The sequence below is a fragment of the Vombatus ursinus genome, unplaced genomic scaffold (genome assembly GCF_900497805.2).
Source record: "Vombatus ursinus unplaced genomic scaffold, bare-nosed wombat genome assembly UNPS02000580.1, whole genome shotgun sequence".
Classification (NCBI taxonomy): domain Eukaryota; kingdom Metazoa; phylum Chordata; class Mammalia; order Diprotodontia; family Vombatidae; genus Vombatus; species Vombatus ursinus.
In genome coordinates, this window is record NW_020940358.1 from 23,971,469 (window position 1) to 23,988,970 (window position 17,502).

At 38.0% G+C, this 17,502-nt stretch overlaps 1 protein-coding gene across 2 annotated transcripts in view; it reads right to left on the reverse strand.

Annotated features, from left to right (window-relative positions):
- Positions 1–17,502, reverse strand: part of SLC9A8 (solute carrier family 9 member A8) — a 112,062-nt gene that overhangs the window by 57,525 nt on the left and 37,035 nt on the right. For both annotated transcript variants that reach the window (XM_027852950.1, XM_027852958.1), the window contains exons 5-7: positions 14,561–14,644; positions 10,269–10,370; positions 8,538–8,572 (exon numbers count right to left, since the gene is read on the reverse strand). In XM_027852950.1, coding sequence (XP_027708751.1) covers positions 8,538–8,572; positions 10,269–10,370; positions 14,561–14,644 — 221 coding nt within the window. The remainder of the gene's footprint in view (positions 1–8,537; positions 8,573–10,268; positions 10,371–14,560; positions 14,645–17,502) is intronic.

Genomic DNA, 17,502 nt, shown 5'->3' on the forward strand with positions numbered 1-17,502 from the left:
AGTTGCCTGAATTACTAACATGGCTGAAGACAACCCAAATAAGAAGGTCACTTAGGCTCAGAAGACAATGTGTAAATTTATATAAGTATAAAGTATAAATTTAAAGATGTGGATGGCTTTTCTTTACTCTATCAAATGAAAAGAGTAGAGGGACCTTTGAGGCCATGTAGGTTGCTTCATTTTATACATAAGGAAACTAAGAGTCAAAGTACTTTGTCCAAAGTAACAGAGATGGCAGAGATCAGATCTGAACACCAGTCTTCTGACTCTAAAGCTAGTAGTCAGTCTTTCCACTGCTCCAGACTGCTTTCCCATTAACTGATGACAGTGACTGAAGAGGGCCTGAAATAAGACAGACTGTAAGAAATTTAGTAAATTAAAAATGTAACTTACACAATTAAAACTATGAGTTCTAATCATTACTATGAATACTAAATAGACAAACTTATGCATAAGAAGTCTATTCCTATGTCTGGGAAAAAGTCTGACTGACCTTTTTGATACTTCAGATCAAAATTCCTATAATATATTTCACTAGAAATTCTTTCCTTGGTCACTGTCCAAAGGAAAAAATGGAAAACCTGATTATATATCCTGAGAAGAGGTGAGTTGTGTTCTTCAGTTTTCATTTCACTTTAAGCAGCAATTCAGTTCAGTTGAGTAAATATGTATGAAGTGCCTGCCTGACCAAAGCATGGTTCTAGGGTTAGATGAATGTTTTTATTTTGTTCCAGCCCAGAGATTTCATTGGCATAGGGAAGTACCCTTGAAGAAATCCTCTGCCAAGGCAGATCGGTCATTACTCTACAATGCATACAATCTTATAGAATTATCTGGAGCACCAGAAGGTTAAGCGACAAAGTCAAATCTCTAGCATATGTGAGAAGTTGGACTTGAAAAAACTTCCTCAGGGGCTGGGGATGCAAAAGCCAAAACCAAAAGTTCTGCCGTTACACATTCATTCTTTTATTCAATAAGCATTAATAATTGTCTTCTACTTGTCAAGGACTTTACCGGGCACTTGGAATTCAAAGACAAAAACAATCTGCTTTCAAGAAGCTTCCATTCTGTTAGGGATACAATGCATACACACTAAGTAGATGAAAGAGAGCTTGAGGAGACAAAGAGCACTAACAACTAGAGAGATCAGAAAAGGTTTTCCTTATTAGCACAGGAGCTGAGCCTTGAAGGAAGCTAAGGATTCCGACAGGAGTAAAATGAGGCCACATTTCAGGGAAGGGGTGGACAGACAACCTGTGCAAAGGTAAAGAGAAAAGAAAATGAATACTGAGTAGGCCTTTTTAGAGGTTTTTGGAATAGTACACAGAAATGATCATTGAATCCATGGGAGATGATTAAATTACTGAGAGCTGAAGAAGAGAAGAGAGCTCAGGACAGAAACTTGGAAGACACTGATGCTTATGAAGTAAAAGGTGAATGATAACCTATTGGTAAAATAACCAAGAGAGCAGTGTCATGGTAACCAAGGAAGGAGATAAATATTTAAGAGGAAAGGGGAAGGTAACATTGTCAAATGCTGCACAAAAATTAAGTAGGGTGACTTCTGAGAAAAGGCGAACAGATTTAGCAAACAGATCATTGACTATCTTGGAGAGAGTAGTTTCACTAAAGTGGTAAGGCTGGAATTAAGACAGCAAGGGGCTGAAAAGTAAGAATGAGGAAATGGTAGCACAGTATAGCTGAGTCTCAGAGGAATTTGACTTTGAGAGGGAGAATGAATGAATGAATAAGCATTTATTAAGTGCTTACTTGTACAAAAGCCATAAGACTACAAAGAGAAAAGCAAAATAATCCATGTATTCAAGGTGCTCACACTTTATTAGTGGGAGACAACATATACTTCTGCACATTGAAAAGGCCCTCTGGTCCTTAAGGTGCAGCAGCAAAACAGATGGTAATATATTCTCTCTAATGTCATATATAAGAGCAATAAGATGATACTATGAGTGAATGAGTTGGTTAAGGGAAGGTACAATAGGATGATAGAGACCTGAACATATTTATAGGTAAGAGGGCATATGAGACAGAGATGGGGGAGGGGGCTCTAGAGGGAGGGGAAGAAAATGTTCAAAGGACTAAGTTCCAAGTAGAGGGAGTGAACCTTGTTTTTATTATAATTTAATTTTTTCACTTAAAATTTTATTTTTTTTCCCATCCCATTTCCATGGAGATTGGGGGTAAAAATGAAGGATTAATCTTGGCAAGAAGGAGGGTCACTTCTTTCGCAAAGACAGGAGCAATGGAAAAGCCTGGCAAAAGATACAGAAGGTTTTATGAAATATACAGGAAAGGAGATTATGGCAGATGGTCTCCATTTTCTTAATAAATTAAGAATTGAGGTCCTCTGCTAAAAGGAGGTGGGGACACTTGTGGAAAAAAGGTTTGGAACAGTCCCAATAGGGTATATAAATCAATTAGGGGAAAATATGATTGTCATGAAGCAGTGGGGAACCAGTTAAGATAACAAATTTGTGGTGAATCTAGATGGTAAGGCTGTATGATTTCTTCTAGCAGGGTTCAACAGCACTGGAAAACCGAGAAGGATGATGATGCAGCCAGCCCAGGTTTGAAGTTTGACAAGGTCTAAGTAGCATCAAGGTAAAAGACTCAAGTGTAAAGGACACTGCATAACTGAACTGGTCAACTGCAAGGTCAAATCTGTGGAGTGAGGAAAGTGAGGCGAGAGGTAATGCACTGAGAGAACAGGGCAGGGGTGGAGGGACTGGAGGTCACAGTGAATACATTTAGGAGGATCTCAGCAGGAGGCAGAGTGGGAGACAGAAGGATAGAAAGTTATGATCAAAGAGGAATTTCAGAGTTCAAAATCATGGGGGTAGTTATACAGGAAGCAATAGAGAGGTTTAAAGCGTGATCATCTCTGTGGCTGCCTGTGGGTGCTGAGGAGGTTGATTTACTAAGAAGCTAAGGTTATTGAGGGGATACCACCGGGTATATTGAAGTCACTAAGTGTGAAGCAGGAGTTGGGATACAGGGAATAACTGTGAACTCCTTGAGAAATGAGGGAGAATGAGTGTAACAAGGATTTGGATGGGGTGAAATAGATTTAATTCAACAAACACTTGGAGTTAACCTCTAAGGAACAGGGATTGTTAAGGAATGTTAGCTGAGGGAACAGGTTTTCACTTAAGGAGATGGTGACTGAATCACAAGGATAAAAGAATCTTGTCAGCCAAAGGCTGGAGAAAGAACCAAATAGAAAACAGCTAGGTGGTATGGTGGATAGAGCACTGGCCCTGGATTCAGGAGGACCTGAGTTCAAATTTGACCTCAGACACATAATACTTACTAGTTGTGTGACCCTGGGCAAGTCACTTAACCCCATTGCCTAGCCAAAATAAAAAAAAAACAAAAACGACAAATGATCAGGGTACTCATCCTCCAGGCATTTGGATGACTGTATATGGCATTTCAAGTGAAGGCAGTAGTGTCTGCTTCCAAGGCTTGTCACTTCAAACACTAAGGAGACGTAGGTACAAACAGTAGACATATGGAGCAAGGAGGTTTAAACAGGCTTCTGGGTCAGTAAATACCTTGAATGTAGGTTCCCTGGGCCAGACATACTCAAACGATGCCATGGAACCTCCTGTCAGGAAATGTCAGGGGATGAGACATACTCAAATGATACCCTATCAGCTACCAATCTCTAAGCCCCAGAAAGACAAGCCTTCTAGTATCTTTAGCACCAATAAGCTTGAGATTTGTGAAATATGTGGTCTGAATGTGCATCTAAAAGGTACTGAAGCAGTAGTCAACTCCTATTCCTTCCTAGGCCCCCAATGTGCAATGTTACCAGATGCCAAGTTGCAATGAAGTGGGCACAAATAGCACAGTTTACCACTTGCTATTAAGTGACTGAAAAAATCTCAGGCTGATTTATCAGAAATGGAAGTAGGCTAGAAACATAAGCAGCTGGCCTAGTTTTATTGCCCTTTGGTAGAGTGCCACAGATGATAACCAGAATGGAAATGGGACAATCACACAATTGAGAGCAGTCTACTCCCAATGGCTCTTGCCAGGAGCCAGTAGGACTTGGGTTGAGGTAGGCACAGTTTGCCTATGGCACACAGAACTGTAGTTAAGTTCAAAGTATGGTTGTTACCAAGAAGGGCAGTTCAGGGAACACAGGAGGAACCAGTAGGGTTGTTGGAGAAGTAATCTAAGAGGTATAAGCTTGGATATAGAATCAAGAATCCAGAGGACAGAAGGGTCATATAAAAACAGCACATGGAGCAATCATGAAGTATTGTTCACTCAGCTTCTCAATTTATTATGTATTACCTGTGCGGGCCCACATTTTTTAAAACAAGGAAATCAACTATATTGAAATTTGGTTATAAAATATTAAAAAAAAAAGTTCAGGGACCCAACCGCTAAATTTAGAAGGATGGGGAACAGCAAAGCACAGAAAGTTCTATAATAAGGGTGGGGGTGGGGAGTGGGGAGAGACAGGAGTTAGACGAAGAAAAGCCCTAAAATAACAAGCAAAGACAGAGATCTGAAAGTGTAGAGTGGTAATTAAGTAACTGGGGTTTTGATTAAGAAGGTACATTTCAGTAGAGACTAAAGAGAAAAGTACTTTTTGTCCATCTCAATAACAACTTTTAACAATTCCAAAAGACTTGTGATGGAAAATGCTATTCACATCCAGAGAATGAACTATGGAGTCTGAATGCAGACTGAAGCATGCTATTTTCATTTTGTTGTTTTTTTTTTCTTTCTCATGGTTTTTCCCTTTTGTTCTGATTCTTCTTTCGCAACATCACTAATGTAGAAATATGTTTAGGGGCAGCTAAGTGGCATAGTACATAGAGTAGCAGCCCTGGCGTCAGGAGGACCTGAGTTCAAATTTGGCCTCAGACCAAACACTTGACACTTACTAGCTGTGTGACTTTGGGCAAATCATTTAACCCCGATTGCCTTGCCAAAAGAAAAAAAAAAATGGTTTTAGGGGCAGCTAGGTGGCGCAGTAGATAGAGCACCAGCCCTCAAATCAGGAGGACTTGAGTTCAAATCCGACCTCAGACCAAACACTTCACACATACTAGCTGTGTGACCTTGGGCAAGTCACTTAACCCCGATTGCCTCACAAAAAAAAAAAAGAAAAGAAAAGAAATATGTTTAACGTGACTGTACATGTATAACCTATACCAGACTGCTTACTGTCCTGGGGGAGGGAGGGAGAAAGGGAGGGAGAAAAATTTGGAACTCAAAATCCTACAAAAATGAACGCTGAAAACTATCTTTACATTTAATTGGGGGAAAAAAGTGCTATTAAGTATGTGTGTGTAGAGCACCAGCCCTGCAGTCAGGAAGACCTGAATTCAAATCTGGCCTCAGACACATAACACTCACTAGCAGACACATAACAGTCACTAGTGTGACTCTGGCAAGTCATTTAACCCCAACTGCCTCACCAATTAAAAAAAAAAAAGTGTGTGTGTGTGTGTGTGTATATATGTATCAGCTACCACCAAAAAAAGAAAAACTCTTAATATATTCTTTAATTGACATAGCAGGTATAGATTTTGATAGTTTGTCATAAGAATTATTACAAGTAGGAAAGCCTATCAGCTCTGGTACTTTGCCTTTGCTGGTCAAACAGGGTTGGCTAAGCCTGCCCACTCAAGTGCTACACAGCTATGATGGCAACTAAATTTGAAATTCAATTTAATGAATATTTATTAAGTGGGTATTATATGAAGAGCACACTGGAAGCTGACATCAGAATGTCCGTGTCCAAGACCTTTTATAGCACATACAGATGAAAATTCTAGAAATCAGTTTAATTTGTTGCAAAGAATTAGCTTCTTTACAAAATCATTTTAACTCTTTACAAAGCATCATAAGGACATGATTAGGTTGGCTCCTAGAAAGAGGTTTTGATATATCCATCAAAGCAAAATGGAATGAAGATGAAAACTTTCAAAAGAGTCCAAAAGAGAAACCTAGCATCTCTCCTCTGAAAAGGGAAGGACTTCCAAAGTTGAATCTACCTAGCTAGATAGAACCCTAACTAGACGACAAAATTTCAACTGCAGCTACTGAAAAGTACTTATAAATTAACTGAAGATGATTAATACTTTTTCACCTAAAACCATTTTAGCTGACACTTCAATGGGGAAAAAAAACAACAGACAGTTTTGAATTTTTTCAGTAATTTTTATTTTAAATTACATTAAGAGCCAAAGAAGACAAGGAAAGTCTGTTATTTTGTGATTCATAAAGGTTGACTACATTAATACTGGGTAGATTGCAAAACCAAGCCGAACTTCAAATACATAATGCACAAGACATTGTCACACTGGAGCTGGGGGGAAGTATCAGAGACGTTTTGTAACAACCTCCAGGGAAGAACAACAAATATCTGAACTTTTCAAGATAAGCAATCCACCTTGCTTGGCTTTAGTCCAAGATCAAAGCCCACCTTGTTTCATTTTAGTCTAAGGTCAAAGCATACAAGGAACTAGCAAATGTATGATTTGTGACTTCTGATAAGTCTGTATCCACCCACATCTCTGCTGTTCTGAAACCTCATTACAGCATGGAAGAGTCTAAATCTAGCAGGTCCTCCACCAAGCTGAAGGCTTGAAGTATGGGCTTGGCGATAAAACAATATAACTGCTGTCTGAAGACCAGCCTGACTTCATAAAGGCTCTTTACCAAGTTGGCCATAATATGATAAATTTTTTGGACAGAGCAACTCTTAGGGACAACTTAAATTGTAGATACATTGTGATCTGTGTTGGAGGGAATATCCACAACAATTAAATTATGATTCCTTGAAGTATTAAGTATCTGATAGTTATCCAGATGGCTCTGTATAAAAAAATCTTGAGTAGGGTAAGGGAGAGTGAGGAGTCAGAAATGACTAATTTTGGAAACCTGAATAGGTGAAAGGTGGTGGTGCCCTCAACAGACATAAGGAAGTTAAACTAATGCATTGCTGGTGGAGTTGTGAGCTGATTCAACCACTCTGGAGAGCAATTTAGAACTATGCCCAAAGGGCTATAAAACTATGCATACCCTTTGACCCAGCAATATCACTTCTAGGTCTGTATCCCAAAGAGATCATAAAAATGGGAAATGTACACACATTTACAAAAAATATCTATAGCAGCTCTTTTTGTGGTGGCCAAGAATTGGAAATTCTTGGGGATGCCCACCAATGGGGGAATGGCTGAACAAGTTGTGGTGTATGAATATAATGGAATATTATTGTTCCATAAGAAATGATAAGCAGGTGGAGGTCAGCAAAACCTGGAAAGACTTACATGAACTGATGCTGGGTGAAGTGAGCAGAACCAGGAGAACAATGTACACAGCAACAGCAACAATGTGCGATGACTAACTTTGATAGACTTAGCTCTTCTCAGCAATGCTAGGATCTAAGACAACTCCAAAAGACTCATAATGGAAAATGCTATCCACATCCAGAGAAAAAACTACAGAGTCTGAATGCAGATCGAAGCATATGATTGGCTCTCTCTTTTTTTTCTCTTGGTTTTGTTTCTTCTTTCTCGTGGTTCCTCCCATTGGTTCTAATTCTTCTTTACAACATGACTAATGTGAAAATATGTTTAATATGAATGTATATATACAGCCTATATCAGATTGCACACCATATTAGGGAGGCGGGAGAAGAAGGAAAGGGAGAAAATTTAAAACTCAAAATCTTATAAAAGTGAATGTTGAAAACTAAAAATAAATAAATTTTTAAAAAAAGAAATAAGGAAGTTCAGAAGGTGGGTGGATTTTGCAGGACAGATAAGTTTTCTCTGGGGATACACTGAGTTTGAGTTGCCAATAAAATATCCAGTTAGAAATGTCCAACAGGCCGTTGGTGATGCGGGACTGGAGCTTAGGAGAGAGAATAAGGCTGGATATAGTGGGAGCCATGTCCATACAGATGATAATCAACCACTTGGGAGCTGAAGAAGTCACTGAGAAACAGAGTGTAGAGAAAAGAGAAGAAAGCCCAGGACTGAGCTTTGGGGAATGCCCACGGGTACGAAGCATGACATTGGCCGATAATCTATCCAAGCAGACTGAGAAGAAGAGTCAGATAGGTAGGAAGAAAAACAAGAGAGCTATTTCTTTGTATTGTAAGGATATACCTCGGATAGCACCTGTCACATACTTAATAAATGCTTGGGGATGATTATGAATAATAAAGGATAAAAATACAGTAAAAGGGGGAAATAGTTCATTTTTCTAAAGAGTTTTTTCTCTAAATGCCAAAATAATAATTTCTGTCAAAATACTACTGTCAAATGATCCTGAAAAGATATCTAAATAAATCTTCTTAAGAAAAAGGGTAGTGAGTGCACAAAAATTATTTTCATTCATGCTTCAAAAAGACAAAGTAATTCAGATTAGAATCTACTGAAGCATTTTCCAGGATATAATATATGAATATTGTACCCATGAAGTATCATGAAGATAATTTCCCCAGAACGCAAAGCAGATACATACATCTTGTGTTAGGAAGGATTTACCTGTCTGTCATGTTGAGTTTAGAAATTACATCAGCCTGTTTAAAAACAAACAAACAATAACAAAGAAAAGATTAATAAAGAATAAAGAGATTAAAACACCTTTTGCTTGCTTATAAAGTAAACAGAATATGAATATGCTGGTAGAATGTTAGTTTGAATAACAAACCACAAAATTCCCAAATTTTACTCTGACTTCAAGTAAAACTTTGTTTTAAAAATATGGGACACAAGAGCAGGTAGGAAAGAGCACCAGCCCTGGAGTCAGGAAGCCTCAAGTTCAAATCTGTACTCAGACTTTTACCAGCTGTGTGATCCTGGGCAAGTCACTTAACCCTAACTGCCTCCAAAAAAAAAATATGGGACAGTATGCTGAGATAAAAACTAATTAACCAAAGTTCTTTGCTATGAAATTTATTTTCTAATTGGATATCCAAAGCCAAATAATGAATAAAGTTACATGAATAGACAGATATACCTGCATTATGTGGCACAAAGCGCTATGGGTAAGAATAAGGTAACATGGGGTTTTAGCCACTGTTATCAAAAAAAGAAAAAGAATTCAGCTTCACTACATTTAGGAGAAACCTGTCAGGTTCTCAGATACTTTTTCTTACACTTAGCTTAGTAGTGAAAGAGTTAACATCTCCATTAATCACAATGAAAGAAAGGACCAGCAACATGTATAATGCAAAGTAACTGATACCTTGTATCTTTATATTTGATTATGAATGTTTCATTTTTTCCTTGAAGACTTTACTAATTATGTTTCAACAGGCTAATTAAGATGAGTTTAAAATCTCTGAGAATATGCCAAACAATAGCAGTACTAGCTGGCCAACAGTGTGGTAGAAAATGCATAGTTTATACATAGTAATCCACATGTAGATAATTTAGAATTGAGAATAATTGGAAGTGAAATCAGAAAGGATAATCTTTTAAATATAAATTACTGTTCAAATACAGTTCAATGTAACAAGGTGTTTGCCTTCATTACAATTCACAAAATCTTTTTTTTTTTGTTTAAATCTCTCAAAGACTGGTCTTTCCCTATTTTGCTCAGGCTAGAAGTACAACAGTCACTCATGGGCCCAATCTCCTTCTAACTGGGATGGGAGTTTTAACCTGCTCCTTTTCTGACCGGGGTTGGTTCACTCCTCCTTAGGCAGCCTAGTTGACCCTTGTTCCCAGAAGCTCCCAACATTGGTGCTAGACTTAGTATGGATACCTGATGAGTTTAGCACATTGTGGCTCAGAACTTCTGGGCTCAACTGATCCATCAACCTCTGCATCAATAGCAGCAGGAATTACAGGCATACACCACCACACTATATTACTTGTCACAGTTTTGTAGGTTCTCCAAAGCTTAATGTATTTTTTTTTTGAGCCAGACTTTTGTTTTCCAAAGTACAGAGAACTCCCTTGAAGAGTCACAGAGAGTTTTCTAGGGGCACCAAGAGGTTATGTGACTTGCCCAGGGTCACAGAGCAAGTATTATTAGAAGTAGGACTTGAAAAAAATCTTCCTACCTCCAAGTCTGGCTCTCTACCTACCAGACCGTGCATCCTCTCTATGCGGTACTTAGTCGAGTCAAAATATACTTAGTGTGCTGAGTGGGAATATGAGTTTCATTTTATGAATAAACTATATGAAATTCATTCTACACATAAGTTTCATAGTATTAATTCTATGAATACAAGCATTTCAAAGACTTCTCTCAAACTTCTCTCTTACCTGACCTAGAAAATATATTCCTCCACCTACAATAAAAGCTGAAATTGCTGTGCCAAATACAGCAAACAGAGTGATGGAACCAATATTCTGAAAGAAGTTACCCTAAAAAAAAAAAAAAAACAAGAGGCATGAACAAGAGAAACAGTTAAACTAAAAATAAGTTCAACTAATAGAGAGACATCTCTTTCACAGATATGCAATTTACTCCCACATTATGTATTTAATAAAAGCAATAGATTCTGGAGTCACAAGACCTCCACTCCTGACAGCCTTACACTTACTCCTGGATAACCTTGGGAAATTCACTTCACTTCTTTAAGCCTTATTTTTGTAACCCAAAAAATGACTGTGCTGGACTAAATTAGTTCCAATATCCCTTCCAGCTCTAATGTTATTAATCAGCACTGAACAAATTAAACCTAGTCCACTCAATTACATATTATGTTTATTTAACTAAGAAATAATTTTTTAATCCTCAGGGTTTTTAAAAATTACATTAAATGTATATTCCATTACATCTATTCATCAAATATTAAAGTATAATATTAAGAAATTATTTAAAGTACAAGTACTGTAATACATTCTTCAAAATTTCCATATGATCCTGAAAACTGCACCAGCCCATTTTTCTCTGCTTCAATGAGGAATTATTCATTGTTTAAATATCAGGTCCTCTACTGATAAACAAATACCAAAAATATTAGACATCATCTGTGGATATATACAAAGACTACTGTCATGGTCTAGTATCATTGTCAGGCCACAGATTTTTTAAAATCTACTTCAGGAAACCACACCAACTAAAAAGAATCAAAGCAAAATTATAAAACCAAGATCAAAAGGATCATCTGGATGGTATCCCTGGCTGGCAGAAGTAATTTTACTTTACATTTACTAGCTTTAATTATTTTGTTCGACAATGTGTCTTTTGGTGTTCCTTGATCTTTAAAGGAACAAAAACCACTACTGAAGTCCTGTTCTGGTGCTTCAGTGGGGTGTGGTGGGTATCCTTGCTCTAGAACGTTATGCTAGCAGAGTTTATACTCCTACCCTGATCTAAAAGACTGAGTATGAGCCTGGAGGCAGATTATTTGTCATTGGTCAAAGGTTAAGCTTAGCTAAATGCAAAGAAACTCATTACCTCAGGGTTAGCCTTCTGAGTAATGAGTTTTTTCAGTCACACAAGTCATGAAGATTGTCTGCTAAAAGAGTTGCTATTTGTCAGTCATGTGAATACGTGGATTAAATTATAGATCTCTTAAATATTAGGGTTCTGAAGGAACAAAGAACTTAAAAATAACTCATTGCAAACAACACATTTTATTTTTCTAAAAAAGCATTTCCATCTGTGATATCCTTTCAACTCAAAATAGCTGCATTACTTAAAAATTTTTAAATAGATTAAACAAATCACTCCTAGTCTGCTTTTGGGGATCTAACACTGAAAAAGCTCACTATTCAGATAGACTATAGATATGAAAATGCCCGGACAATATTAGTTTTGGAATTAAAAATACATACTGAGGTTAGGTACCGGGGTAAACAGCAGCTGAAGTTACTTCTCCCATCAAAAGAAGCAAATCTATCTGTTTCTTTGTGACACTGTTAACTTTTTTCTTTATATGATATTTATATCTTAGATTAGTGGTGTCAAACTTGAGTGGGATGCTCCTACAAAGACTTCTCAGTGTAATTAAGGTTTGAGATAAGATTATCCTGAACTTAGAGATAAATTCATGAGGCAGAATAGGGTAAGTATAGATTTCTATAGTTCCCCCATCTCCCAGTGTTAAGTCGGTAGTTAAAGATTGCCAAGCCTGAAAACACGCCCCCCCCCCCCCCCCCAGTATTCTGTTGTTACATTCTGGTCATGGTGACCTTCCCACAGCGGCATCTAGCTTGATTGCACATTCTAAATTGTTTATTTTTGCAGCAAACTAAGGCGATGGATATGTATATTGATTCTTTGTTTTCTGTCTCTAGGAATAGATTTTCGTGCATAGATTGTAAGCCAAATATTGGATAGTTGGTGGGAGGGGGAATCTTCCCCTTAGGGTTATTTAATCTGGCTTTTTCCTTCTGTACTTGTCTTCCTTCATCAGAAATCATGCTGGTGCAGAAACACCCAATTCTCGAGAATTGAAATAAACTTTCTGTTCCTACCTTGAGATACCTCTGAGGTTTTTTTTTAGGTCACTATCCCACACAAACTCAGACAGAAATAGAAGCCACTATACCATACAAAAGGATCCTGTAGGAGCGTTCTAACTTAGAAAACCATCTATAACATTATCTATGTTGTATTGTATTTTTATTTTTCTTATTAAATAATTCCCAATTACATTTTAATCTAGTTGAGGCTGCTCTTGGGAGTGTTGTTGGTCATGTGCAGGCACATATTTGACATCTCTTAGACAACTCATGTTAGTAGATCACTTCATTGTTTTCAACATATTTAAAGAAACTAGCAGAGACTGTACCAATGAATGATAATCTCATTTAGGTCTGAAACCCAAACCCAAAATTACATGAATGATTCAAAATTAAAACCCATATACAGACAAGAAATTTAAAGTGTTCTAATCTTTGGAGAAAAAAGTACCAATGAATCATAAAATGGTCACCAGAAGGATCTAGGAGTATCTAATACAATAGTCTTTGTTTTATGGGGAAGGAAACTGAAACCTGGAAAGAGGAAGAATTTTTGAATTGACATTCCCCTGAATCATGTTAAATCTAGTACTGCTCTATGTGCTTGAAAAACTTTTCTAGGAAATTTAAATTTTCCCCTAAAATTCCATCTAAGCTACTTTGTTCTCTCTATACAAAGCTAAATAATCTATATTAAAATTAAATCTTATACTTTACTCTCCTCTATGTACTCTACAATGCCATAGCACTGGCTTCCTTGATATTACTTTCAATAGCCAATCCTTATCTCCCGACTCTACATTTCCATGAGCTGTCCCCTCATACCTGGGATGCTCTCCCTCTACTTCCCTGGCTTCCTGCACATCTTGAAAAAAATCCTACCTTCTGCAAGAAGCCTTTCCCAGATCCTTTTAATGCAAATAACTTCCTTCTGAAATTATCTCTATATATCTAGTATGTGATGGGGTTGGGATCTGGGCACCAGAGAGGAAAAACTCTGAACTTTCCCACGTGGCCAAATCTCTTGGGTTCGCCTGAGGCCATAATCCCATCAACTGGCCTTTCATTGTGGCTATGCCCATTCTCTGTTGCCCTTAACCTAGCCTGGCCCTCCACTGTCTTACTTCCCCATGCCCCCCCCCCCCCCACTTCCCACCCTTAATCCTATCTAGGCTCCATTCTCCCTTGGTCACTCCTATTACCTCATAGACTACTTGGCCACTCCTAGATCCCTCCCATAGTCTTTCTGTATATAAGGTCCATCTCATCTCCATTAAGATGCTTAGATTCTTATAATCTAGCCACGGCTCAGATTCCTAAAATCTAGCCACTGCTTAGATTCTTAAAATCTAGCCACTAGTCAGATTCTTATAATCGAGTCAATAGCTTACTAATGTTCAGACTCCTTAAGAGTCTGCCCAATATAATGGATATTCTAATAATCCATGTCTTTGGCTAAAAGAAGGCTTGGGTTGAATTCTTTCAGGCAGGACCAATATGCTGTGAGTTTGGGGTCCTAGCACCCCTGAACCCATAAACTGCATCAGTATGTACATAGTTGTTTAAATGTTGTGTCTTCAATTAGAATGGGAGCTCCCTGATATTATTTTTACTTTTCTTTGTATTCCCATAGTTTAGTGCAGTGACTGGCACATAATAGGCACTTAATAATAGGCCTGTTGACTGACTGAAAACATCAATTTTTAAAATTAAAATAAAAATCATGCACATATTTCCATGGTCCATAATAGTCTACTTACAGTTCCTCTGTAAGAGTTTTAAAAGATGATAATCAATTCATTTCTCTTTTCATTTTGAAAACGGCCTGGTATTGATTATGATTTATAAGGTCTGGGGACTTTTGTTTAGCCATGAAACTTCCTGTGTCTTATTTAGAACCCACTTCCTTGGCAACCTTACCAAACCCGTCAAGTCTGAAATCAGAACACTAAGTCAGCAAAACAAGTTACTTCTTGCTTTTATTCAGAAATCTAAATAATTAGCCTTCCTATGTAAAACACTAAAAAGAGAAAAGAAGTTTATGTGAAGTCAACGCTCTTAAATAATACAACTTTTAAATAAGCTGCCTTCCTAAACACAAGGATTATATCATGATGGAAAATATTCTTACTGTATCTTACCTTGTGTAATGAATATCCTGATTCAAATATGATAGGAGGAAGCAAAAGAAGAAAGAACATATTTGGACGAAACATTTCTTCTTCCTATAAACAAAAAAAGATACTTTAGAAGCAGACATTGGAGAGGATCCTGGGAAGATGGTGGGGTAGGTCAGAAAACTTTCAGCTCTCCAAATTTTCTCCACAAAAAAAGACAGAACATTGCCTCAGAGCAGCAGAAATAAACATGGGGGTAAAGCAGTTGTCTTCCTAAAACAATTTGAGATGACCCAAAGAAAAACCCAACCTCTAATGGTGGAGGTTTGGCTGGAGTGAAGTGCAAATACTTCCAGGCCAGAGTCTGCAGAATCAACAAACAACAAGCCCTGAGGGCAACTGGGTAGGGAAGCAGCTTCAGCCTGGGCAACTTTCATCTTGCAGACAGTGTGGGAGTCCGACAGCTGAGTAGAAGGCTGAAAGACTTTCCCCTGTTGTAGAGGGCCAGCTCTGATCAGTCCAGAAAGGGTCAAAGAATTCAGGTTGGAATTTAACTCCTGCCTATTCTTACCTTCAAGGGCTCACTTAATCAGGATGTTGGCTCCCCACTCTCCTATTCATTAAGGGGCTCCTGGAACTGCCCGACAGTGACACAATAAAAGTCTGACATGAGGGATAACGTGGCAAACTAGGGAGGACTAGTCACATACTTTGAGATAAGAACCTGAGATAGCCCTGAGAATGATTGCCGAGGCCTGTTAATTGACTGTTAATCTCTATCTTGTAACCATTTGTTTAAAACGTATGTAATCCTTTTCTCTTGTTGACACTTTTATTGTATGCTCCTTTGAAGCATCTTTTTACTGAGCTCTGAACCTTGAAAGTTATCAGTAACAGTCTCGATATGTTTTAGTTTTCCCACACAAAGGATCCTTTGAAGCTCCAAACTTTTTCCTATATATGCTGAGACCCTCAGATGAACAAACGGCTCAGTCTTCACTGACCCGCTTGGCCCACGATTCTTCATTTCACGCTCCCCCGTTAGGTGTGTCTCTTAGTTGCAGGCAACACGCTGTCAAGGAAGGCCAAGCATACCTGTGCTGACCAGACCCATTTCAGCCGGTAGCTGTGGGGAGGAGGAGATAGCACACACTTTGTGAGTACATTAGCTAGGGGAAGGGACCCTGTTGTCTGCGGGCACCTACGGCAGAGCAGAGTCCCTGGTTTCAGTTTCCGGGCAGAGAGGACAGCTGTAATTTGCAGCCACCTGAGGGACCTAAGGGAGCAAGATAATTTGTTGGACAGTGAGGTTGGAAGCTCTAGCTGTGGCTTAGGAATGGAGAGGACAGCCCAAGTTTGGGCCCCAAGACAGACCTCAGAAAATAACATTAAGAAGGACCTGAGGCTTGAGGCATTATTCCCCATACCTCAGCACTATAATTTGATTACACTAATAGCTGCTAAAAACCAAATAAAATAAAAAATAAATTTTTAAAAATGGAATAAGCAAAGGAGAAAGTGGATAGTTACTATGGGAATAGAGAAGATCTGGGTTTATATTCAGAGGAAGATAATGGAGCTAAAAAAGCCAGTCCTTTTTCAATGAGAAACATCAAATGGTCCCAAACAAAAAGAGTTCTTGGAAGAACTTTAAAAGGACTTTAAAAATCAAATAAGAAAGATTGAAGAAAAATCAGAAAAAAAAATAAGAGCAATCCAAGAAAATTATGAAAAGAAAGTCAACCAACTAGAAATAGACAATCAAAAACTTAAGGAAGAAAATAATTCCTTGAAAACTAGAATTGAGGAGCAGCTAAGCGGCACAGTGGATAGAACTCTGGCCTTGAAGTCAGGAGAGCCTAAGTTCAAATCCAGTCTCAGACACTTGACACTAGTTGTGTGACCCTGGGCAAGTCACTTAACCCTGACTGCCTCACCAAAAACCAAAAAAACACAAAAAAACCCCCCAAAAAACTAGAATTGGTAAGGAGAAGCTAATGACATTCAAAGAAATCACAAAATCAAAAGAATGAAAAAATAGAAGAGAAAGTGAAACATCTCATCAGAAAAACAACTGATCTGGAGAATATATCAAAGAGAAATAATATAAGAATAGTCGAACTACCTGAAAATTATGATAAAAAAATCTTGATACAATATTACAAGAAATTATTAAGGAAAATTGCCCTGAAGTTCTAGAGAACAAGTAGACAACGGAGAAATAGAAAAAATCCATCAATCACCACCTGAAGGAGATCTCAGGAGGATATCATAGTCAAGTTTCAAAGCTCTCAGGTTAAGGAGAATATATTGGAAGCAACAAGGAAAAAACAGTTTAAATATAATGGAGCTACAATAAGGATTACATAAGACCTAGCAGCTACTACATTGAAGGACCATAGGTCTTGAAATACTATATTCCATAGAGCAAAAGAGCTCGGGTAGTTTGAAAGAAAGGTGTGGACTGAGCTGCGTATGATAGGGTGATTCTAAAAAAATAAGACTGTGTACGGAGAGATAAAAAGGAGTAATTATCTCATACAAATTAGGCATAAAAGGAAAAATTGATACAGAAGAAGCTAGTAGGGGAGGGTGGGTAGTGATGAAACCTCTCATTGGGAATTGGTTAAAGAGGGAACAACATACATATCTAGAAGGGTATAAAAGTCTTCTAAATTCAGAAAGAAATAAGAGGGCAAGGGTGGAGGGAGAGGATAAGGGAGGCACTCTGAGAGGGATGGGTAGGTTAAGGAATAGGAAGGCAAAGCAGTGGGTAGAAATAAAGCAGAGGAATGAGAAGGGACAGGATAAATAGGGTGAGAAGGATAGTGAGGAAAAATATGAAGGAGGAAAATACACAACAAGTAATGGTAGCTTAGAATATGAATATGAATGGGACAAATTTACCCATAAAACAGAAATGGGTAGCAGAAACAGGTTTGAATTCAATAATATGTTGCTTTCAG